The sequence below is a fragment of the Prionailurus bengalensis genome, chromosome B4 (assembly GCF_016509475.1).
Source record: "Prionailurus bengalensis isolate Pbe53 chromosome B4, Fcat_Pben_1.1_paternal_pri, whole genome shotgun sequence".
In the NCBI taxonomy this organism is placed as follows: Eukaryota; Metazoa; Chordata; class Mammalia; order Carnivora; family Felidae; genus Prionailurus; species Prionailurus bengalensis.
In genome coordinates, this window is record NC_057358.1 from 141,959,206 (window position 1) to 141,983,506 (window position 24,301).

Consider the following 24,301-nt stretch of genomic DNA (forward strand, 5'->3'; position numbering starts at 1 on the left):
GGCCGTGGAGAAAGGTTTGTTAGTTCTGTAGTGTCAGATAAAGAATACTACCTTAATTTTGCAATATACTGTGTTTTCAAAATAGCTGGTGCTATTTTTAATATGGTGAAGCAACAGCCTTGCAGGAAGATAAATAGTTTAATAATAATACATTCAACTTCGTTAAGGGGCGCCTGGGTGGCGCAGTCGGTTAAGCGTACGACTTCAGCCAGGTCACGATCTCGCGGTCCGGGAGTTCGAGCCCCGCGTCGGGCTCTGGGCTGATGGCTCAGAGCCTGGAGCCTGTTTCCGATTCTGTGTCTCCCTCTCTCTCTGCCCCTCCCCCGTTCATGCTCTGTCTCTCTCTGTCCCAAAAATAAATAAACGTTGAAAAAAATATTAAAAAAAATACATTCAACTTCGTTAAAAAAATAAAAATAAATAAAAAGGGGTAAATCATAGGAATAGCTCAATTAATGCCCAAAAAAAGGGCAGTTAACAAAATTTAATACCTATTTGTGGTTTAAAAAAAATCAACTCTAACAAATTAGAAATAATGGGAGACATCTTAAGCTTACTAAAAGTGATATACCAAAACTTACAACATATATACTTAATGGAGAAGCTATGTATATATTCCCTTTTTATTTATTTATTTATTCATTTTTACTTAAAAAATTTTTTTTAACGTTTATTTATTTTTGAGACAGAGAGAGAGAGAGACAGCATGAACAGGGGAGAGTCAGAGAAAGAGGGAGCCACAGAATCTGAAACAGGCTCCAGGCTCCGAGCTGTCAGCACAGAGCCCCATGTGGGGCTCAAACTCACAGACTGTGAGTACCAGTGTACCCTGGTATACTGTTGGTAGGATTGTAAAATGGTGCATCATTGTGTAAAACAGTTTGGCCTTCTTCAGAAAGCTAGACATAAATTCCACTTCTAGGTAATTCTCCAAACAATTGAGAACAGGTACTCAAACACATACTTGCATATAGATGTTCACAACAGTGCTACTCACAATAGCTAAAAGGTGGACACAACCCAAATATCAATCAAAGGATGAATGAATAAAGAAAATGTGATATATCCATACAATGGGATAATTATTCAACCATAGAGAGGAATAAAGTACTAACATATTCTATAATATTGATGAACCTTGAAAATATGCTAAGTAAAAGAATCCAGAAACAAATTGTATTCACATACCATATGATTCATTTATATGAAACATCCAGAATGGGTAAATCCATAGAGACTGAAAACAGATTGGTGGTTGCCAAAGGCTGAGGATAGAGGCATATGGGGGTGACTGCTTAGGGGTACAAAGTGTCTTTTTTAAAAAGTTTACTTATTTACTTTGTGAGAGAGAGAGCATGAGCCCACAGGTGGGAGGGGCAGAGAAAGAGGGAAAGAGAGAATCCCAACCAGCCTCCATGCTGTCAGCGCAGAGCCCGATTCAGGGCTTGAACTCATGAAACCTGAGATCATGACCTGAGCTGAAACCAAGAGTCAGAAACTTAACTAACTGAGCCACCCAGGCGCCCCACACAGTGTCTTTTTTGAATGATGAAAACATTTTGAACTGGATAGACTTGGTGGCTGTATGACATTGTGAATGCATTAAATGCTACTGAATGTATACTTTAAAATGGTTAATTATATGGTATGTGGATTTCACCTAAGTTGTTTTTTTAAAGCTTATTTATTTTTGAGAGACACAGAGACAGCGTGAGTGGGGGAGAGGCAGAGAGAGAGAGAGAGAGAGAGAGAGAGGGTGAGAGAGAGAATCCCAAGCAGGCTCTGCACTGTCAGAATAGAGCCCCATGCGGGGCTCAAACTCACAAAACTGTGAGATCATGACTTGAGCCTAAACCAAGAGTTGGATGCTTAACCAACAGAGCTACCTAGGAACCCCTCACCTAAACTTTTCTATTTAAATTTAAGATGCTTCTATCTTTTATATTTAAATTTAAACTTTTCTCTAAAAGAGAGAGAATGAGTCCGGGAGAGGGGCAAAGGGAGAGAGAGAGAGGAGAATCTTAAGCAGGCTCCACACTCAGCGTGGAGCCCGACATGGGGCTCGATCCCACAACCCTGGGATCATGAGCTGAGTTGAAATCAAGAGCCGGTCAGTCAACTGATTGAGCCACCCAGGTGACCCTCACCTAAAATTTTTCTATTTAAGATGTAGGGGGACACCTGGGTGGCTCAGTTGGTTAAGCATCTGACTCTTGGTTTCAGCTCAGGTCATAATCTCATGGTTCTTGAGTTCAAGCCCTGCTGACACTCACAGCCTGCTTGAGAATTTCTCCCTCTGTCTCTGCCCCTCCCCCACCCCCTCTTCTCTCTTTCTCTCAAAATGAATAAACTTAAAAAAATAAAAGCAGAAACTTTATACATAATATTTAAAAAGTGACATACAAAAAAAAGAAATGGAAATAAAAGAATGTAAACAAAAAAGGGAAGATTCTCATATGGATTAATGATGATAACATGCTGTGAGCTGAAAAGTATGCCAACTCTCTGCCAGAGAACTCTAAAGAAAAACAAACCAACAAAACCAAATAATTAGAAAACAACAAACGAAGGACCCACTACGGTAGAAAGGGTATTATCTATGGTCAATTACAAATTAAAAGCATACCACACTGTCCTCATTTTGCCACGCAAGTAGGTACCATGGAAATTATCATATTCCAATATCTATTTCACTGTTAGCACTGTACTAGGAAAGGATGATGTCAGGAAGCTTAAGATACAGCTTTATTAAAATGCATAAAAAATCAGGGAGCTAAGACACATTCGTTCACTTAAAAAATATCTATTAGGGGCGCCTGGGTGGCTCAGTTGGTTAGGCGATCGACTTCGGCTCAGGTCAAGATCTCAGAGTTCGTGAATTCGAGCCCTGCGTTGGGCTCTGTGCTGACAGCTCGGGGCCTGGAGCCTACTTCGGATTCTGTGTCTCCCTCTGTCTCTCCCCCTCCTCTGCTCACACTCTGTATCTCTCTATCAATAACAAATAAACGTTAAAAAATTTTAAAAAATATATCTATTAAACATCTATTATGGGTCAGCATCTATTCTGGGGACAGAGCAGTGAGAAAGAATGTCAAAAAGTCTTGGCCTCATGACCGTTATATAATAAATAACAGTAAGTAGGGGCGCCTGGGTGACTCAGTCGGTTAAGCTTCCAACTCTTGATCAGCTCAGATCATGATCTCCCGGGTGGTGAGATCTCCCAGTTCGTGAGATAGAGCCCCCAGTCGGGCTCTGCACTGACGACATGGAGCTGGGATTCCCTCTCTCCCTCTCTCTCTGCCCCTCCTCTATGTGCATGCTTGTGCACATGTGCACTCTCTCTCTCAAAATAAATAAACATTAAAAAAATAACAATAAGTAAACTTATATAGTATGTTAGAAAGTAATAAGTGCTGGGCTGCCTGGGTGGCTCAGTAGGTTAAACAGCTGATTTTGGCTCAGGTCATGATCTTGAGGTTTGTGGGTTCGAGCCTTGCACTGGGCTCTGTGCTGAAAGCTCAGAGCTTGGAGCCTGCTTCAGCCCTCTCTCTCTGCTCCTCCCCTGCTTGTTCTCTCTGTCTCTCAAAAGAGGAATAAAAACGTTAAAAAAAAAAAAAAAGAAAGTAGTAAGTTCTGAGGAGAAAAATAAATCCATGAAGGAGGGTTGAGAGTGCCAGGGAAAAAGGACTTGCAATTTCAAGAAGAGCACTTGGGAAACACTTCACAGAGAAGGTGACATTTTTATTTATTTATTAAATTTTTAATGTTTATTTCTTTTTGAGAGAGAGTGAGTGGGGGAGGGGTAGAGAGAGAAGGAGACAGAGAATCCGAAGCAGGCGCTGGGCTGTCAGCAGAAAGCCCAATGTGGGGCAAGAACCCACGAACCTCAAGATCACGATCTGAGCTAAAGTTGGATGCTCAACTGACTGAGCCACCCAGGTGCCCCAAGAAGGTGACATTTTATTTATTTATTTATTTATTTATTTATTTATTTATTTTTATTAAAAAATTTTTTTTCGGGGCGCCTGGGTGGCTCAGTCGGTTAAGCGTCCGACTTCAGCTCAGGTCACGATCTCACAGTCCGTGAGTTCGAGCCCCGCGTCGGGCTCTGGGCTGATGGCTCAGAGCCTGGAGCCTGCTTCCGATTCTGTGTCTCCCTCCCTCTCTGCCCCTCCCCCGTTCATGCTCCATCTCTGTCTCAAAAATAAAATAAACGTTAAAAAAAAATTAAAAAAAAAATTTTTTTTTTTTCAACGTTTATTTATTTTTGGGACAGAGAGAGACAGAGCATGAACGGGGGAGGGGCAGAGAGAGAGGGAGACACAGAATCGGAAACAGGCTCCAGGCTCTGAGCCATCAGCCCAGAGCCTGACGCGGGGCTCGAACTCAGGGACCGCGAGATCGTGACCTGGCTGAAGTCGGACGCTTAACCGACTGCGCCACCCAGGCGCCCCAAGAAGGTGACATTTAAATTACCTTTTGATGAATAGAAGTTCTTAACGTTAATGTAGTTCAACGTATCAATCTTTTATTCTGTGTTTAGCATTTTAGCCTCTTGTTTAGGAAATTCTACTCCACCCCCAAAGTCACAAGATATTCTCCCCTATTTTCTTTCCAAGTTTTAAACATTTTTGATACCTAAGCCCTTATTGTTCTGAAGCTATTGTGTGTATGTGTGGGTAGGGATGCATTTGTAATTTTTATTCTTATGGATAACCAATTTCTCCAGCTTACTTATTAAATAGTTCCTTCTTAAAAAATAAAAATAAATGGTTTATTCTTTCCTTCACTGATCTGTCATTTCACCTATTATATATAAAAATTCCTGTGAGTGTGTATGTATGTACACATGTGCATGTTTGTGTATATGAGCATGTTATGTGTGTACATGTGTGTGAGAGTGTGTGTGTTCACGTGTGTATGTGTGTGTATGAGAGTGTGTTATGTGTGCACATATCCATGTGTGTGTGTTTATGTGTGAGTGTGTGAGCGTGTGTGTGTGATGTGTGTGTGTGTGAGCGTGTGTGTGTGTCTGTCTGTTTCTGGGCTCTCTGTTGCATTCTGTTGCTCAATTTGTCTATTTCTAAGTCAATATGACATTATATTAACTATATAGTTTTATAATAAGTCCTGGTAATGGTAGGGTGAATCCTCTGTCCTTGTCTTTCTCAGAAATATCTTAGCTATTTTTGGGTTGTAAGTCTCTCATAAATGTTTTAGAATAAACTTGTCAAGTTCCATGATAAACCCTATTAGGATTTTCACTAAAACTACTTTAAAGCAAATGATGAACTCTGGGGAGAACAGACATATTACTTTAAGTCTTTCTATTCATAAATGTAGCTACAGCTCCATTTATTTTGATCTTTAGTATCTGTTAGTCAAGTTTTATAATTTTCTGCATATAGGCCTTGCACATTTCTTGTTACATTTCTTCCAGGGGAATTAATAGATGTGTCTGTGCACGTGCATGTGTATGTTTGTGTGTTACTGTTGTAAATGCCTTTAAAAAATGTGTTCTAATTCCTTGTTGCTGGTATATGTAAATGCAATTAACTTTTGTACACTTATCTTTTATGTAACATATTACCTCCAATTATGTGTGTTTTAGATGTTCTGCATAAGTGTGGTAGCCAGCTTCCAAGTTGAGCCCTGTAGTAGTCCCGGCCTTCTGCTAATCACACCCTTACGTAGTTCTCTCTCACACTGTACTAGAGTAGATCCATGTGACAAGTAAAATACGACAGAAGTGATGGTATGTCACTTCTAAGATGAGCTTATAAAAGATCGTACCTTCTGTCTCTGGTTCTTTCATGTGTGTATGTAGTATTATACTATATTACATGTAATTGCTCTGGGGTAAGTTATGTCATGAACAGCCTTCTGGTGAGGCCACATAGAAAGTGGCCTGCCAACAGCTATGTGAGCTCAGAAGGAGATTCTCCGGCCTCTGGTCAAACATCTGGAGATTGAAACCACAGCCAACAGTTTGACTGCAAACTCATAAAATACATATCCAGAGCCCAGCTTAGCTACTCCTAGATTCCTGATCTTCAGAAACTGTGTGATAATAAATATTTTTTGTCTTCAGTTGCTAAATTTGGGTTAACTTGTTATGAAGCAATAGATAACTAATACAGATTTTGGTACTTGAGTAAGTGCTCCTGTAACAAAACTGTGAAATGCAGGAGTGGCTTTGGAGTGTTTCAGGGGATGGGAGCTGGAAAAGCTGTAAGGGTTCTGAGGAGAGCATTAGGAAAGATTAAAGTACCTCGAGCACACTGTTCGTAGGGTTTGGAGTTTGAGGAGGCTGCCAATGAGGCTTTACAGAAAAGTGCGGAAACTCTTATTGGAAGCTAGGGGAGAGGAGACTTGCTATGTGGTGACAGAAGATTTAGCAACACTGTCACAGGAAGTAATGTGGAAGGGAGAAAATGTACTTAATGAACTATTCATAGGATTTACCTTCATGTTTAATATTTGATTTGTTTTCCATTGCCCTGTGCATTTCAGACCTTCCTTCTGAGATCACATTCCCTTTACTTAAGTAAAACTTTTAGTAGTTCCTTTAAAGCAGGTCTCTTTGTGACAAATATTGTAAGTTTTTATTCATTTGCAAATGTCTTTATTTTTTCCTCATTACTGAATGATAATTTTGTTGGATGCATAATGCTGCGTCAATAGTGTTTTTATGACATTTAGATATTATTCCACTAAGTTCTGGTTCTCACAATTATTGTTCAAAGTTCACTCCATTCTGATACCCTATGTCTTTTGGTTGGCGCATTTAGTCCATTGATCAAAGTTCACTCCAATTGTTACTCCTTTGATCTCTCTCTCTCTGGTTTCCTGTAGTTTTTCTCTTTGTCTTTGGTGTTCTGAAGTTTCACTATTATGTGTCTAGGTATGGATATAATTTTATTTTACTTAATGTATTTTGTTTCTTGGATCTATGATTCAATTTTTCATTAGTTCTGGAAAATTCACAGACATTATATTATTAGGTATTGCCATTATTCCATTGTCTCTAATGTCTTTTTTTCCTGAGATGCTAATGAGGTATATATTAGAACTTCTTGGTCTATATCACAAGTCTCTTAATCTCTTCATACTTTTACTTTCTTTATCTCTTTTTGATGCATTATCCTGCAATTAATCATCTCTTCAACTGTTGTTGATTTCGTTTTTATCTCACAATTATATTTTTCTTTTTAAGAGACTCCATTTTTCTTTTCAAAAATGTCTATCCTTGAGTTTCTTTTATTTTAAAAAAAAATTTTTTTTAACCTTTATTTATTTTTGAGACAGAGAGAGACAGAGCATGAACGGGGGAGGGGCAGAGAGAGAGGGAGACATAGAATCTGAAACAGGCTCCAGGCTCCGAGCTGTCAGCACAGAGCCCGACGCGGGGCTCGAACTCACGGACCGTGAGATCATGACCTGAGCTGAAGTCGGCTGCTTAACCGACTGAGCCACCCAGGTGCCCCCCTTGAGTTTCTTTTATACTCATCTTTGTAACTGCGTCTATTACTTCTGTAGCCACTTTATACACAGCTATTTGCATTCTGCATCTGACATCACCTATAGTCCTTGGAGATCTAAATATGTTGACTCTTGCTTCTGTGGACTTTCACTCACAGTGGCTTATCATTTCATGTATTTGGAAGGCAGCTTTGCTCGCCACTATACCACCAATGCTGTATCTGGTAATATTTATCTGTGAGGTCATTGCTGAGGTAGCTTCCAATCTCTTCCACACCGCTATATAATCTTTCTAAAACCTTTCTATAAATCTTTATGTTTTTCCTCTGCTTAGCTTTCTTCAATTATTCCCCTGTTGACTACAGAATGACTTCTTAGTGTGGTACACAAAGTCTTTCATGATTTGACCCCAAATGATTCATTTAGATTTATTCTCTACCACTTCCACTTGTAGTTTATTCTGTAGAAGTTTAACATTAAATCCAACCAACTTTCTTCTACTTTTGTTCCTTGGCACAAATTGTTCTTTCTATTTGAAAGCCTTGCCCATCACTTGTCTATTTGAGAAACTCCTAACAACTCCTACTTCAGAGAAATGCTTCATGCCTCCTCTTAAAAATTTCCATAATTTAGGGGCACCTGAGTGGCTCAGTCGGTAAGCGTCCGACTTCAGCTCGGGTCATGATCTCGTGGTTTGTGAGTTCGAGCCCTGCATCGGGCTCTGTGCTCACAGCTCAGAGCCTGGAGCCCGCTTCGGATTCTGTGTCTCCTTCTCTCTCTGCTCCTCCCCCACTCACACTCTGTCTCTCTCTCAAAAAAAATTTCCATAATTTACCAGACAGATTTCAGCCATCGATTCCAAATCTCACTGGAACTTTACTATCCTTTTATTATACCAATTAACATAGTATACTGCATTTCTTAATCGTTTATTTATTTATTAAATGTTTATTTTATTTTGAGAGAGAGAGAGGGTGGTGGGGAGGGGCAGAGAGAGAAGGAGAGAGAGAGAGAATCCCAAGCAGGCTCCATGCTCAGCACAGATCCCGACACAGGGCTCATCATGACTATGAGATCATGACCTGACCGGAAATCAAGAATCAGATGCTTAGTTGACTGAGCCATCCAGGCACCCCTGTATACTGCATTTATATGTCTATACATTTATTTCCCCCATTAGATTATAAGCAATTAAAGTGCAGGGCTTGGCATGTGTTCATTCAGGAAGTACTTGTTGAGTGAATGAATGAATGAATGGTGCTTTAACCCTGCCCCCAAGTCATGATATTTCTTTGGCTCTGAGATTATATTTTTCCAGCTTTTTAAAAGTATAACTGAGATAAAAATTGTATATATTTAAGGCGTACAATGTGATGTTTTGATATTTGTATACATTATGAAATGATTACCACAGACAAGGTAATTAACATTTCTATCACCTCACAGTTATTATTTATTTTGTGTGGTGAGAACACTCAAGATCTATATACTAAGTACATTTATTTTTTTCGGAGAGAGGGGGAGAGCATGCATGCAAGCAGGGAAGGGGCAGAAAGAGGGAGAGAGAGAATCCCAAGCAGGCTCCACTCTGTCAGCACAGAGCCTGACACGGGGCTTGAACCCACAAATTGTAAGATCATGACCTGAGCTGAAATTAAGTTGGACACTTAACCAACTGAGCCATTCAGGCGCCTCAAGAAATTTCTACAAAGACTTATATTACCGCCAAATCAGACTACTGTGCAGAACATTTATATAAAAATAGAATTATAAAAAAGAGGAAAATATGTGAAACTAAAACTAAGGAAAGAATCAGCTAAAGAACAAATAATGGACCTTATATCAATTCAAGGGGTGTGATGTGGAAAAAGCACCAAGCGGAGAGGGTGTGGAACTGCGCATGATAAAAGCCTCATTTATGCCAAGTGTACATAGGCTAAACCTTTTTCATTCCTGTGAGAAAAGAAATGCACAAGCCTTTCAAGAAGTGTAGCTGCTTAAATATAATCGTTGCAAGTATCAGACAACTTTAATTTTACTCACATTTAAAAAATTGTCAAAGCTGAGTGTTTTATGTGACTTCTTTCAATATAAATACCTGTCAACCTTATCTTGAAAGGAGAGAGTATTTTTAATAACACTATTACCTTAGCAACATTAACTGACTTAACTATTGTTACTTAATAACTTACTTAGCTACTACCTTAATTATTATGGGAATATTTGCTGAAAAAAGAGTCGCTAGCAGATCTAAATAAAAATGCAATATGCTGTTTGGTTCCTTTGGCACACCGGGTGGTTTGGAAGTAAATGTTAAAAAGGAACACAAAGAGGGGTGCCTGGGTAGCTCAGTCGGTCCAATTCTTGGTTTTGGCTCAGGTCATGATCTCACGGTTTGTGGGTTCGAGCCCTGCACTGGGCTCTGTGCTGGCAGTGTAGAGCCTGCTTGGGATGCTCTCTCTCTCTCTCTCTCTCTCTCTCTCTCGCTCTCGCTCTCGCTCTTTGCCTCTCCCCCACTCACACTGTCTCTGTCTCTCTCAAAATGAATAAATAAAAATTTTAAAAAATTTAAAAAGAGGAACACAAAGTAAAGTAGGAGAAAATATAAGTAAATATTTCACTAATCTCAGATTAGGGAAAGATTTTCTTTTTTTTTTAAATCCTTTTTTAAAAGTTTTTTTAAAGTTTATTTATTTATTTTGAGAGACTGAGCAAGCATCTGAAAGCAGGGGAGGGGCAGAGAGAGAGGGGAGCAGAGGATTCAAAAGTGGGCTCCGCGCTGACAGCAGTAGGCCAGCTTGGGACTTGAACTCACAAACCTGAGAGATCATGACCTGAGCCGAAGTCAGAGGCTCAACCAACTGAGACACCCAGGTGCCCCAGACTTTATAGTCTTAATACGTAAAGACCTCTTACAAATCAAGAGATTCTATCACAGAAGTCTGCTATTTCCGTCTTGTTCTCAGTGCCAAGCCAGAGTTAAGGCTAGTTCCTTTTTAGCCTTTAGTTTTGCGAAGCTTCATAATTGATCCTTCCACTAGTCATCCCTCTCCAAACCATCCCTCCTTGGTTACCAGAGGTATCTTTCTAAAACACAAGTGTCTTCCTTGAAATCCCAGTGGCTATCTATTACCTAAATAAGAAAAGAAACAAGAGAAGAGAAAAGAAAGGTCAAATTCCTTAGGCTGATGTTGAAGACCCTTCTTCTCACCTTTTCAGCCTCTTCTTTGGCCTGCCCTCTTGTGGTTCTCATGCGCTAATCTTGCTCCCTCTGCCCAGCTTTCCCTCACTGGCACACACACATTTGGCTATTTCTTCTACAGGACTGCCCCTCCTCTCTACCTCCAGCATCCCTACCTCATCTGTCCAATCTGAATTCCTTCCCTAATGCGCTGTTCAGAGCCTCACTTGCCTCCCCAAGCAGTCAGCCTCTCTTTCTTCTCTGCTCCCTCCCCAGTAGTTGGTATACACCATTATCAGCATTTACTAGATTACAGTTTTAATAGAAAATTAAAATGTTTTAATTTATATATTTAAATTATAATTAGTCATCTTGATGTCTGTTTCTGGCCCCCTACCTACTTCTTTTAATGAAGGAGCATCTCTATTTGATATCTCTATTCCATCCTAATCCTACAATAGCATATAGTAGGTACTAAGTGAATACTGTTAGATAGGAGAATATTTTATTAGATTGAAGGAATTGTATAACTTTTGGTAGAAAACAAATTATAGGACCTTTTAATTAATTAATTATTCATTTGTTTATTTATTTATTTTTAAAGTTTATTTATTTTGAGAGAGATAGAGAAAGTGAGAGACTGCATAAGCAGGGGAAGGGCAGAGAGAGAGGGAGACAGAACCCCAAGCGGGGCTTGAACCCATGGACCATGAGATTATGACCTGGGCTGAAATCAGGAGTTGGGCGCTGAACTGACTGAGTCATCCAGGTGCCCCCTAGAACATTTTAAAAAGACAGTTTACAAAATATAAAAAACTTTCAAGTACATAGGCAAAAAAATTGCCAACATTTCAAGTAGAAATTTTCTAATTTTTTTTTAAAGTTTATTCATTATTGAGAGATAGAGGGAGACAGAGCATGAGCAGGGGAGGGGCAGAGAGAGGGGGAGACACAGAATCCGAAGTAGGCTCCAGGCTCCAAGCTGTCAGCACAGAGCCCGACGCAGGGCTTGAACTCACAAACTGTGAGATCATGACCTGAGCTGAAGTTGGACGCTTACCAACTGAGCCGCCCAGGCACCACTCAAGTAGAAATTTTTTAAAGCCTGTTGTAATAAATGGAGATTGTTTGCAAACTAAAAATGTCCTTAAAAAAAGGTTGTTTCTCATTTTGAGTAGAGTATGCACGCTTTCTAAAATTTGTTTTACATTATTATTTTCTCTAATAAAACTTAGGCTTATAAATTAAAGAATTATACATATTCTGAATTAGTAAAGAACAAATTAAAGAAATTATAATGGTGGGGGGATGCCTGGCTGACTCAGTCAGTAGGCCACGTGACTCTTGATCTCAGGGCTGTGAGTTCAAACCCCACACTGGGTGTAGAGATCACTTAAAAATAAAGCCTTTTTTGTTTAGGTTTATTTATTTATTTAGACAGAGAGAGAGAGAGAAAGAGCACATGGGGGGGGGCAGAGAGAGGTAAGAGAGAGAATCTGAAGTAGGTTACACACTGTCATCACAGAGCCTGACTGGGGGCTTGATCTAACGAACTGTGAGATCATGTTCTGAGCCATACCCAAGAGTTGGATGCTTAACTGACTGACCCACCCAGGTGTCCCCAAAATAAAGTCTTAAAAAAACAAAGAAATTATAATAGTATCTCCACCACTGCTGGTTATCACTTAGTGGAAACATGTGGACTAACAGACTAACATTCTTATTCAAAAATGGAGAAATTTGTTCAACTCTATTCTTGTTCTATTCCACTGAACTAACTGTACCTCCCATTTCAGCACCTCATCAGTCTTAGCGCTATTACTCTGAACTCTTTCTATTTAAACGACTCACAGGAAGAATGTTCCAATTCTGTTCATAGGTGTTATATTAACATTGTCATTTTCTGAATACTTGAGCTTGGGTTTGGTACTGTGCCCAGTTACAAAAAAGAAATCACTATTTCTGCCCACAGGAGGATAATAGTCCAGTTGAAGAAGTAACATGAAAACACACATAAAGTAATCAGAAAATAATTCAAGGCAATATTTAGTGGTATTGTCAAATTTTGTGGCATAGTAGTTACATGGTATAGAAGCTGAGAAGTGGTCAGGGAAGGCCTGTTAAGGCACTTGATTTGAGCTCAGCAGTGTAGGAAGAATCTGAGCTACTGGACGTAAGGGGGAAGACATTGTACCTGAGATTTTCTCCATCTCTTCTAGTAGCTTTTCCAAGTCTTTATTCAGGTCTGACAGCATTTTCAGCATGTTGTCATAGTTTCTTTCTCCAGGATCAGAATCAGCCATCTAGGCAGTGCACAAAAGAAGATGCAGTGAGACAGACTGACGTTTCAATTCCAGCTCTATTACTTATACCTGGGTAGCCCAAGCCAGAAGCCCAAGGCCATCTTTAATTCCTCCTTATCTTCTTTTCCTGACCAAATGGGCCACTGAAACTCACCAATTTTATTTGTTCATGGAATAAATATTTAATCATCTCTGGGTCAAGAAGGTCTGCTGCTTGGGAGTCACCAGTGAACTGAACACTGCCTTTGTGCAACTCATAGCCTGGCCCAGCTCTTTAAAATCTCTCAGTCCCTTCCTTTCTCTCTCCAAGGTTGCAGCTTTAATTCGGGTCCATTCCATTAACCGCCATTGAATAGATTTACTGAGCATCTACTATGTGTCAGATGTCTACTATGGATGTGGGTATTTCAGTGTATTTGTAGATCCAGACAGAAAAACCCATGCTCTCACAGAGCTTCCATTCCATGGAGGAGACGAATAATAAACAACGGAATGGTAAGCATACCTTCAGTTTGTGGTTCACTGCACAAAGAAAACAAGACAGGGTGATTTAATAAAGAGGATATTTCATGGGGAGGGTGCTTTTGCTTATAAAGTCAGATAAGTCCTTTCTAATGAAGTGACATTTGAATTGACACTTGAATGATAAAAAGGAGTTGGCATATAAAGAGCTAGGGGAAGAGTTCTAGATAGAGGGAACGGCTCAAGAAAAGGTGGGAGTGGCCTGATATGTTCTGCTTTAAGGCATGAAAGAAAGTAAAGAATGGGGTTTAGGAGAAAAGTGGTATGAGACGAGATCAGCTAGGTAGGCAAGACTTTTTTTTTTTTTTTAATTTGGGAGAGAGTGAGCGAGCAAGCACACGCACATGTGAGCAGGGGAGAGAGAGACAGAGACAGAGAGCGAGAGGGAGAATCCCAAGCATGCTCCATGCTCAGCAAGGAGCTCAAGGCAGAGCTTGATCTCACAACCCTGGGATCATGATCTGAGCCGAAATCAAGAGTCTGATGCTCAACCTACTGGGCCACCCAGGTGCCTCCAGAATTTTGGTTTTATTTTGAGTGTGAGGGAAAGCCACTGGAGGTTGAGAGCAGGGGATATATTTTAAGATAATGACTTCAGGGGTGCTTGGGTGGCTCAGTCGGTTAGTGGTCAACTTCAGCTCAGGTCATGATCTCATGGTTCATGGGTTTGAGCCCTGCATCAGGCTCTCTGCTGTCAGTGCGGGGCCTGCTTCAGATCCTCTATATACTGCCCCCCTTTCCCCCTCCCCTGCTCACATGCTCTCTCTTTCAAAAAAAGTAATAAATAAACATTAAAAAAAGACAATGACTTCAGCTGCTGGTTGGAAACTGGACTATTGCAGAAGGTTGAGAGGAGGCAAAAGTGGGAAACCAGTTAGTTAAGAGAGCATTAGAATGATCTAGAGATGGATGTAGCTTGGACTAGGGTGGTAGGTAATGATATCAATGGTGAAAAGTGGAAGGGTTCGTGCTATAGTTTGGAAGATGAGCCAAAAGAATTTGGAAGAGGATCTGATGTGTCTATATTTGCAGGGGTAAATGATAGGGAGAGAGATATCAAAATGATTCCTAATTTTTATGAGAACAATTTGATACATGGTGGTATTATTAGCCAAAAAGGGGAAGACTAAGAGAGGAGAAGATTAGAAGGGAAACCAAATGCTCTATTTTGAATGTTAATGTGAGATGCCTATTAGGCCTCCAAGTGGAGATTCAAATAGGCAGTCAAATATATAGGCCTGGAGCTCAGGAGAAAGGCTGGAGTTGAAAATACAGAGTTTGGAACTGATGGTGCAGGCTCTCTTCACCTTTCATTTGGACTATTTTCATAAACTCTTGACTGATTTTTCTGCTTTTAGCTTCCTCTTGTCAAATCCATCTTCCAGTTCACCTCCAGAATGACCTTACCTAACATGCAAATCTGACCATGTCACTCTCTTTGCAACCTTTCAATAGCTCCCATCTTCTTTCAGGATAAAATATAATCTCTTTACTATAGATATAAGATCCCTTAATATCTAGCTCCTGACTGTTCCCATTCTCATCCAGTTCTGAGTTGTGACCAAATAATTGAAGAAAGCCTTAAGAGATCTAGAATTTGGGCTCCTGGGTGGCTCAGTTGGTTGTGTCCAACTTCAGCTCAGGTCATGATCTCACAGTTTGTGAGTTTGAGCCCCACATCAGGCTCTGCACTGACAGTGTGGAGCTTGCTTGGGATTTTCTCTCTCTCCCTCTCTCCCTTCGCCCCTTCCCCACTTGCATTCCCTCTCTCTCTCAAAATAAATAAATTTTAAAAAGAGAGATCTAGAATTTATTGAGATATTTAAAATCTGTAAGAGTTGTGTATTTCCATGAGACGTGATAAAAAAATATCCATGAAAAAACCACAAAACTCTGCAAGGTTAAAAAATCTACAGTTTTCCTACAAAAGAGCTAAATAAATAAAAAATACAATAAAATAATTCTATCATGTAGGTGGTTGCAAAAATCTCTGTGAAGGCAAAGTAGATACACAATTCATATCTATGTTGTGTGGGGTACTTGCTCAATTCACTAATTTATAAGATTGCAGTTATATTCTTTTACCCATACATTTAACACATATTTATTGAGCACTACTCTAGATTCTGAAAATACAGCAGTGAACAAAACAGGTTAAAATCCTTGGTTTCATGGAATTCATACTCCATGGTGAGAGGAGACAATAAACAAGATTAATAAGTGAAATAAACATAAGGAGGGGATAAGTACCAAGGAAAAAAGTCAACCAGAGATGGAGTGTGGGAGGAAGTGTGTGTAAGGTGATGGCTGAAATTTAAATAAGTGTACAGTCTTGTGATGAGCACCAGGTGATGTATGGAAGTGCTGATTAATATTACGCTGTATGCTAACTAAATAGAATTTAAACAAAAACTTAAAAAGAAACAAAACAAAGGAGTAAAGGGGGGGGGGAAGAAAGAAGGAGGCAAACCAAGAAACAGACTTAACCATAGAGGACTGAGGGTTACTAATAGGGAGGTGGGTGGGGAGATGGGTTAAATTGGTGATAGGGATTAAGGAGTGCACTTGTGTGAGTACCAAGTCTTATTGAAAGTGTTGAGTTGCTCACTATATTGTACACCTGAAATTAATATTGCACTGTATGCTAACAAAATGGAATATTATATTATATTATATTATATTATATTAATTTTGAGAGAGAAGCAGGGCTCATCCGAAGCAGGGGCTCATGTTTTACCCTAAGCGGGGCTCATGCTCACCAAATGTGGGGCTTGAACTCATGAATCGTGAGATCATGACCTGAGCCAAAGTTAGATGCTTAATGACTAAGCCACCCAGGTACCCAATTAAATATAATTTAAATAAAAACTTAAAAATAAGTAAGTGTACAGGGAAGGTCTTTTGACTAGATTTTCACCAGAGACTTGTAGGAAGTGAGAGAATGAGCCATGCAGATATCTGGGAAAAGTGCATCCCAGGCAGAGAAGAGAGTAAGAACAAAGGCCCTGAGCTAGGAGTCAGCTGGATGAGCCGAAGGAAGAGCAGCAAAGGCAATATAGTTGGTACAGAGAGAATGAAGGGGAGAGCAGTAGAAGATGATGTCAAAATTGCGGGGTGCAGAATTATGGTGGGCCTTGTAGTCCACCAAAAAGACTCTGGCTTTTTCTTTGAGTGAGACGGGAGCTGGGAGGATGATAATCTGATTTATGTGTTAATAAATCACTGGATTGAGAGGAGCTTGTCTGGACATGGGCAGAAGCAGGGCGACTAGGAGGCCACTGGAATAACGCAGGTAAGAGATAATAGCTTGAATCAACATAGGAATGATGTAAGTAGTATGAAGGAGAATAGAATAGTTCAGGGTATATTTTGAGGGCAGGGCCAACAGGATTTGCTGACGAGTCAGTGTGGAGTCAGGGAAGACACTAAAATTTTTGACAGGGTAACCAGAAATGGAGATACCATTAACTGAGATGGGGGGAAACTGGAAGACACTGGGTTGTGTGGGGAGAAGAAAGAACTCAGTTTTGAACATATTAAGATGCCTAGGAGGCATCTGAGTGGGAATGATGAGTAGGCAACTGGATAAAGGAATTCAGAGAGAGTAGGCTAAAGTTAGAAACTTGGGAGTCATCATCATATAGATGCTATTTAAAGACATGACAATGGGTGAGATCAAGGGAGAGACGTCCATCATCAAGTTTGGGGAGATGTGAAAAATCTAGCCAAAGCAACTGAAGAAGAGGGGCCAGAGAGGTAGAAGGAGAACCAGTCGGGAGTCTTAAGTAAAGTCCAGACTCTCAGAGAATCCCTGGACCCCAGCCAGTGTCCTCTGATCATATGACATCTCAGGAAACTGAGAAGACAACTCTGAAAAGTACAAGAGAAGGGAACTTTAAAAATTGCATGGGATAAAATAGATGCTTCCTTAGTGAGTGAATAACTTACAATGTTGAGAAGGTAAGGAACAAAGATAGGACGTGTTCAAGACCATAAAAAGCTAGAATTACTGCATTTGGTATTTTATGCATTTCTATGTTTAAGAGAATTTGGCTTATTAGAGTAACAGGTCAACTCTGTCATTCTAGCTTAAAATGTGAAATTGATTATGGCTTATAATTTTAAGTCAAAATCTTACTAAGTTTATAAAGAGATTTAGGACATTTTTAGGGAATCTGAGGTTCATTATATTTATTAGTTTGACTTATGATATTTATTTTATTTTATTTTTTAATTTTTTTCAACGTTTATTTATTTTTGAGACAGAGAGAGACAGAGCATGAAGGGGGGAGGGTCAGAGAGAGGGGGACACAGAATCGGAAACAGGCTCCAGGTTCTGAGCTGTCAGCATAGAGCCCGACACGGGGCTTAAACTCATGGACCGCGAGATCATGACCTGAGCCGAAGCCGGCCGCTCAACCGACTGAGCCACCCAGGCGTCCCAATATTTATAAGAATTATTTAAGAGAGTGGGAAGGTTTTGGGGAGCCTGGGTGGCTCAGTCAGTTAAGTGTCCGACTTCGGCTCAGGTCATGATCTCACGGTTCATGAGTTTGAGCCCTGCATCGGGCTCTGTGCTGACAGCTCGGAGCCTGGAGCCTGCTTCGGATTCTGTGTCTCCCTCTCTCTCTTCTCCTCCCCCTCTCATGCTCTGTCTCTCTCTCAAAAATAAACATTAAAAAAAAAGTGGGAAGTTTTCTTATTAAGACAATTGAGATACTTAAAGAAATGAAATATATTAAGTTTATAATTAAATGAATTTAAATTTATAAATAGAAAACATAACAATGTTATTTAAATCATTATTAAATTTGCTAGCCTACAACAAGATTAAAAGTTTAGAATGAGGGCACCTGGGTGGCTTAGTTGGCTGAGGGGCTGAGCGTGTGACTCCAGCTCAGGTCATGATCTCGTGGTTAATGAGTTCGAACCCCACATCCGTTGCTTCTGTCAGCCTGTCAGCACACGGCCCGCTTTGGATCTTCTGTCCCCCTCTCTCTGCCCCTTCCCCGACTTGTGCTCTCTCAAAAATAAATAAACATTAAAAAAAACCTTTAGAATGAGATAATCTTATTTAGGATAAGTAATCTAATAATCTGATTTAGAATAACATTTATAAACTAAACTTAAATGCTCAAGGAAAGATGGATTTTTAATATTAGTAACTTTAATAAAATATTAATTTTTAAAATCAAACATTCAAATACTCTTTTCTCTGTCTAAATAATGCCTTTAAAGGCACCAAAGCTCATATTTATCAATATCTAGCCATGTCCTCATATATACCCTAAGCTTCAGTCATATGAAAGATTTTGTAAATTGGGGTGTCTACCATATGCCAACCACTACAGAAATTGGAGATTAAAAAATAAATAGGTATGGGGCACCTGGGTGGCTCAGTCAATTAAATGTCTTATTTTGGCTCAAGTCATGATCTCACAGGTTTGTGAGTTCGAGCCCTGCATTGGGCTCTCCACTCTTAGCGGAGTGCTTTGGCTCCTCCGTCTCCCTCTCTCTGCCCCTCCCCGCCATGCACACACACAGATTCTCTCTCTCTCAAAAAAGTAAACATTAAAGTAAATAAATAAATAGGTACATAGTCATGCCAACAAAGAAATAAGTCTGGTAAAAAGAGACCTGTTGTACCGCTAGATTCTCTGAAGAGCAATAGCCATTTGTCCAAATGTCCTTGCTCAGTTTCAAACCAAATCCTGCTCATTTAAATAGCCTTTATAGCCATGTCATTGAGGACTCTGAGAACACCATGTTCTCTCTTGCCTCTATGTGTTTATATATATTATGCTACTGCCTGAAATACCCTTGCCTCACTCTCTCTGTTTTTAAAGACTTAGTTCAAGGGCCACTTCTAGAAATCTCTCCTTACATTTCTAATCAGCCAACCCTGAAGGTTTCACCTCTCTTATGTTCCCACAACTTCTACACCTCCTTCTAGCCAGATATTGTTGTAAGCATTTGCATCTTTATCAAAACCATATAAGGTAAGTACTATTATTATTCCAACTTACAGATGAGGAAAACAAGGCTCAGAGAAATTAACTAAACTGCCCAAGGTCAGACAGCAAAGACACAGATCTGAGAATCGCGTCCTGACAATCTGGCTGCAGTCTGCGTGCTCACACATTATACTACTGGTACGCAATAAATTCTTGATAAATATGTGAGTGAACACAACCAATGAAAGGTAGTAAGCAACTAAAGAAAAACTTCTGTGTACCCCGAAACCCTGGACTAGCATCCAGGCTCTGCCATTTACTGACTGTGAGACACTGGAAAGTTTAAGTCTTAGTTTCCCCTTCTGTAAAATGGAAATGACAGCTCCTTTGTAGGTTATTGTGAAGACGTACATAGCTACGGATAGAGTAGGCACCCAAATTAACAAATTAAATAGTAGGCGTGACTGTGTGTGTAACACGAGGTACACACAGAGTAGTTGCTCAGAAAACATTTTACTATAATTAGGTGAGAAAGAGATGTGAATCTAATAATATAAAAGATAACATTTATTTCATGCTTAATATGTGCCAGGAGCTGCGTAAATTCTCAACAAACATTGACTGATTTCACAATAACGTGAGAAAATTAAGTGCTATTATTCTCCCTGTTGTACAGATAAGGAAACGGAGGACTGTGGAAGGGTCTATCCAAAGACACACAGCTAAATAGTAGTAGGCCTGGATTCAAACCCAGTCCTGATTCTAGAGATGGAGCTCATTAGCATTACATTTTCTCACAATTGCCTCAGACGATACAGTGGGTAGTTTTGAGCTTGACAGATGGAACAAAGGGGGAGAAAGAATGGGGGTAGAGGAATGGAATGAAGAGGCTATAGGAGTTCAATTTGGGGCAGCTTGAGTGTGTGGTGCCTATGGTGTACCCAGGTAAAGTTATTTAACAAACAGTTGAAATACAGGATTGGAGCCCAAGAGAGAGGGTAAACTGAAAATAAATGTTTGATGGTAGTTTAAATTATGGGAAAAGATAAAATCATTCACGGTGAATGTATAAAAGGAGAAGGGAAAATGGACTTGGAAAAGTCCTTAAAAACCAGCTCTTAAGAGCAGTTGGAAACAAGCCCATAAAAGGCACTGATAAACAGTCAGAAATGTAGAGAACTGGGGAGTGTGTAGTCGAGACCACAGAAGAGAGGAGGGACTGGCCAATTAATTCATTTAGTCAACAAATATTTATTAAATGTCAGGAACTGTTTTAGGTGCCAGGGGTGTATTAGCAAACAAAAGACAATAAGCCTTGCCCTTGTGGAGTTTACATTCTGGTCAAGGGAGACAGATACATAAATACATAATTTATGTGTATAAATACATCATATATAAATCTATAAAATATATACGTATATGAATACATAAACATATAAAATGTCAGGTGCAACTAAGCACCATGAAGAAAACAAGGCAAAGTAAGGTAGGCTAAAAAATAACGGGAGTGGGAGGAACCACTATGGAAATCTGCTCTGAGGTGAACCTTCAAATAGCCTCAAGAAAGTGAGCGCGGGAGTCCTGTGGCTATCTTGGGGAAGAGCACCGCGCAGAGGGAACGGGAAAGAAAAAGCCTTGAGGGTACGTGTGCTTGGGTGTGGTTGAAGGAGATCAAGAAGGCTGGAAATGCTGGAGTGGAGTGAAGGAGGGTAGGCTGTTAGATGAGGCTGAAAGACTGGAGAGGACACTGCAGTTTATATAAGACTTTGGCTTTTATTCTGAGTCGTATGAGGAGACGTTAGAAAAATCCGACAGAGGTGACAGGATCTGAATCACGATTTAAAAGGATCACTCTGGCTGCAACGGCGGAGATGGTAGAGCAGAGAGGAAACTGCGGCAAAACTCCAGGTGAGGGATGACAAGGCCTGGACCAGAGTGTTAGGAGTGGGAGTCGCGAGGGTTGCTTGGATGGCTCAGTCGCAGTTAACCTCTGACTCTTGACTTTGGCTCAGGTCGTGATGTCATGGTCCCAAGACAGAGCTCCGTGCTGGGTGTGGAGCCTGCTTAAGATTCCTTTCACCCTCCCCTTCTACCCCGTCCCCCCGCTCACGTGTGTGCACATGCACGTGCTCTCTCTCTCTCAAAAAAAAAAAAATAGTGGAAATAGTGAGAAGTGACTGGATTCTAAATGTGTTGTAAACATTGAGCCAACAGTATGTCCCGGCATCCAAGTAGAAATATAAATCTGGAGTGTGGTGAAAAGTCTGGCTGAACATCCTTATTTGGGAGTCACTGGGGTACAGGTGACACTTAAAGCCACGGGACTAGTTGAGATCTCCTAGGAAGTGAGAGTAGATGGAAGAGAGGTCTGACCTCTTCACTATTTAGAATTTGGGAAGAAGAGGACCAGCAAAGGTAGAAGAAAAACCAGCAAAGAAAGTAAACAAAGAGTGATCCATTGTGTCTCATATAAAGTAGCATAAGCAGGGGCACTTGGGTGGTTCAGTCGATTAAGCATCTGACTCCTGATTTCGGCTCAGATCATGATCTCACCGTTGGTGGGACTGAGCCCCACGGCTCTGTGCAGAGAGTATGAATGGAGCCTGCTTGGCATTCTCTCTCTCTCTCTCTCTCTCTCTCTTCCTCTCTCCCTCTCCGGCTCACACATGCTCTCTCTCTCAAAATAAATAAACATTAAAAAAAAAAGTAGCATAAGGAATAAAAAAGTGACCATGGATTTGACAATCTGAAGGTCACTGGCAATCTTGACAGAAGTTGTTTTCATGAGGTGGCATGGACAAAAGCCTGATTGCAATGTGTTCACAGAGACGGTAAGAAGAGAAGTAGAAACTTGCGTGTTCTGGTTCAAAGAGAAGCAGAGAAAGGGCCAGTAGCTGGAACGTAATGTGCAGTCACAGGGGTCTTTTGTTTTACGTTGGGAGATGTTACACCAATGTCAAATATTACAAAAGGACCAAACGAATTGCGGACATCTTCTTGGGGTGTCAGGCCTAAGTGAGTAACAGTAACAACAAGATTTCCACGAATAAACAATTAATGAAGCGTTAGACAAAAGAGATAGCACATGCAGATTTCACGGAGACAGGAGAAATAGGAGAGAGTAAGAAGGTGACAGAGGGAACGTTTTCTGTTTTTCAATTCACAAAGGCAGAAACCTGCCTGTGTGGAAAGAGCTAGTTGAACGGAAAAGGCTGAAGAATGCGGAGAAAGGGTAACTGATGGCGCAGGGACTGGTTTCCGGTAGGAAGTGGTCACATGACCCTGAGAAGGGAAGGGAAGGGAAGGGTAAGGCGGGTTAAGGGTCCAGGTGGCCCAGGCTCAGCTGAGGTCTCTAGCTCGCCCGCAAATGGCAATGGAAAGGTTCTTCTCCTAACGGGCATTCTCGGTTTGAGGAGAACAACACGGGTTAAAGCTGTGTGCCCCCTACAGGCACCCAGACGTGCCGCGGAGAAGCAGGGGTGGCGGGCGGAGGCCACACGGCTGCACAGCACACGCAGGACTCCGGGGTGGCACAGAGAGAGGGGATGGACGTGGCTGGCCGGGGATTTTGAAACGTGGGGGGTGGACGGGCAGGGTGAGGACGCACGTAAGGCAGCGGACTTAGGGCTAAGAGGATGCGTGGGGAGCCAGCGGAGGCCCCGTGGGGACATGAGGTCGAGGCCCAGGTGGCCGGGGGCCGGGGGCTGTGGCCAGGGTGATGCTGGGTCTCAGGGGAGGGATGGCTAGACGGGGAAAGGGGGTGAGCAAGCCCGGGGCGGAGCGGGGTGCCAAAGCCAAGGGAACGCGGGGAACAGGAGACTAAGGGGGTTGGGCGAGCGGGGGGGGGGGGCGGTGGGAGAGCAGGAGGGTTGGGGATCACTCGGGGCGTGAAAGGCTCGGGGTCGCAGGGGTCCCGGGCGCCGCCGCAGAGCGCACAGGCGTGCAGAACTCCAGGGCCTGGAGTCCGAAGAGTCCGCTGGAGTCTGGGCCCCCCTCGGCTGAGACCAGAGGGGCGCCGGGGTCACTGAGGCTGTGTGAGGGCGAGGGGCGCGCGCGCGGTGGGAGTCCCGGAGCGACGGGGCGAGAGGCCCTGGGGCCGCTCCCGGTGAGCGGACGTCAGGAACCGGGGAGTGCGGTCTAGCGAGCGCAGGTGCCCCAGCTGTGGCGGCAACAGGTGAGAGGGTCGGGTTGTGCGGGAAGGGGCGGGGTCTAGGATGTGCAGTGTGTGGTGTCTGCAGGAGGCGGGGGGGGGCGACGAGACTGGGGTGAGGTGGGGGGTGCGGAGTGAGGAGACACGTGGGGGGTCGGGGTGAGGAGACGGGGGGGGGGTGAGGAGACGGGGGGGGTGAGGGAGGTGCTAGGTGAGGAGACACATGGGGGGGGTGCGGGGTGAGGTGACACGTGGGGGGTGGGGCTTCGGGGGAGGAGACACGTGGGGGGCAGGGGTGGGGGGGGTCGGGGTGAGAAGACTGGGGTGAGGGAGGTGCGAGGTGAGGAGACCCGTGGGGGTGGGGTGTGGGGGGGGGAGGAGACACGTGGGGGGGTGGGGGGAGGAGACTGAGGTGGGGGGGTGCAGGGTGAGGGGACACGTGGGGGTGGGGGTTTGGGGGGAGGAGACACGTGAGGGGTGGGGGTTTGTGAAGGGAGAAGACACGTGAAGGGTGGGGGGGTGTGAGGGTGAGGAGCCTGGGGCGAGGTCGTGGTAAGGAGTGGGGACGCTGCGGTCAGGGCGCGCAGCGAGGGCGTGGCTCACCTCCCGCACCGCCTGCGCTCGCGTCAGGATCCGCCGTCCACCTACGCAGCCTGGGGCACGAGGTCCAAGCTCGGAAAGGCACCCCGCCCCTTTCCGTTACCAGATC

At 42.2% G+C, this 24,301-nt stretch overlaps 1 protein-coding gene across 1 annotated transcript in view; it reads right to left on the reverse strand.

The window, feature by feature from the left end:
- The window catches only part of SYCE3 (synaptonemal complex central element protein 3), a 29,391-nt gene extending 5,090 nt beyond the window's left edge, over positions 1–24,301 (reverse strand). The window contains exons 1-2 of the mRNA XM_043563109.1: positions 24,196–24,301; positions 12,858–12,966 (exon numbers count right to left, since the gene is read on the reverse strand). Coding sequence (XP_043419044.1) covers positions 12,858–12,966 — 109 coding nt within the window. The 5' untranslated portion in view covers positions 24,196–24,301. The remainder of the gene's footprint in view (positions 1–12,857; positions 12,967–24,195) is intronic.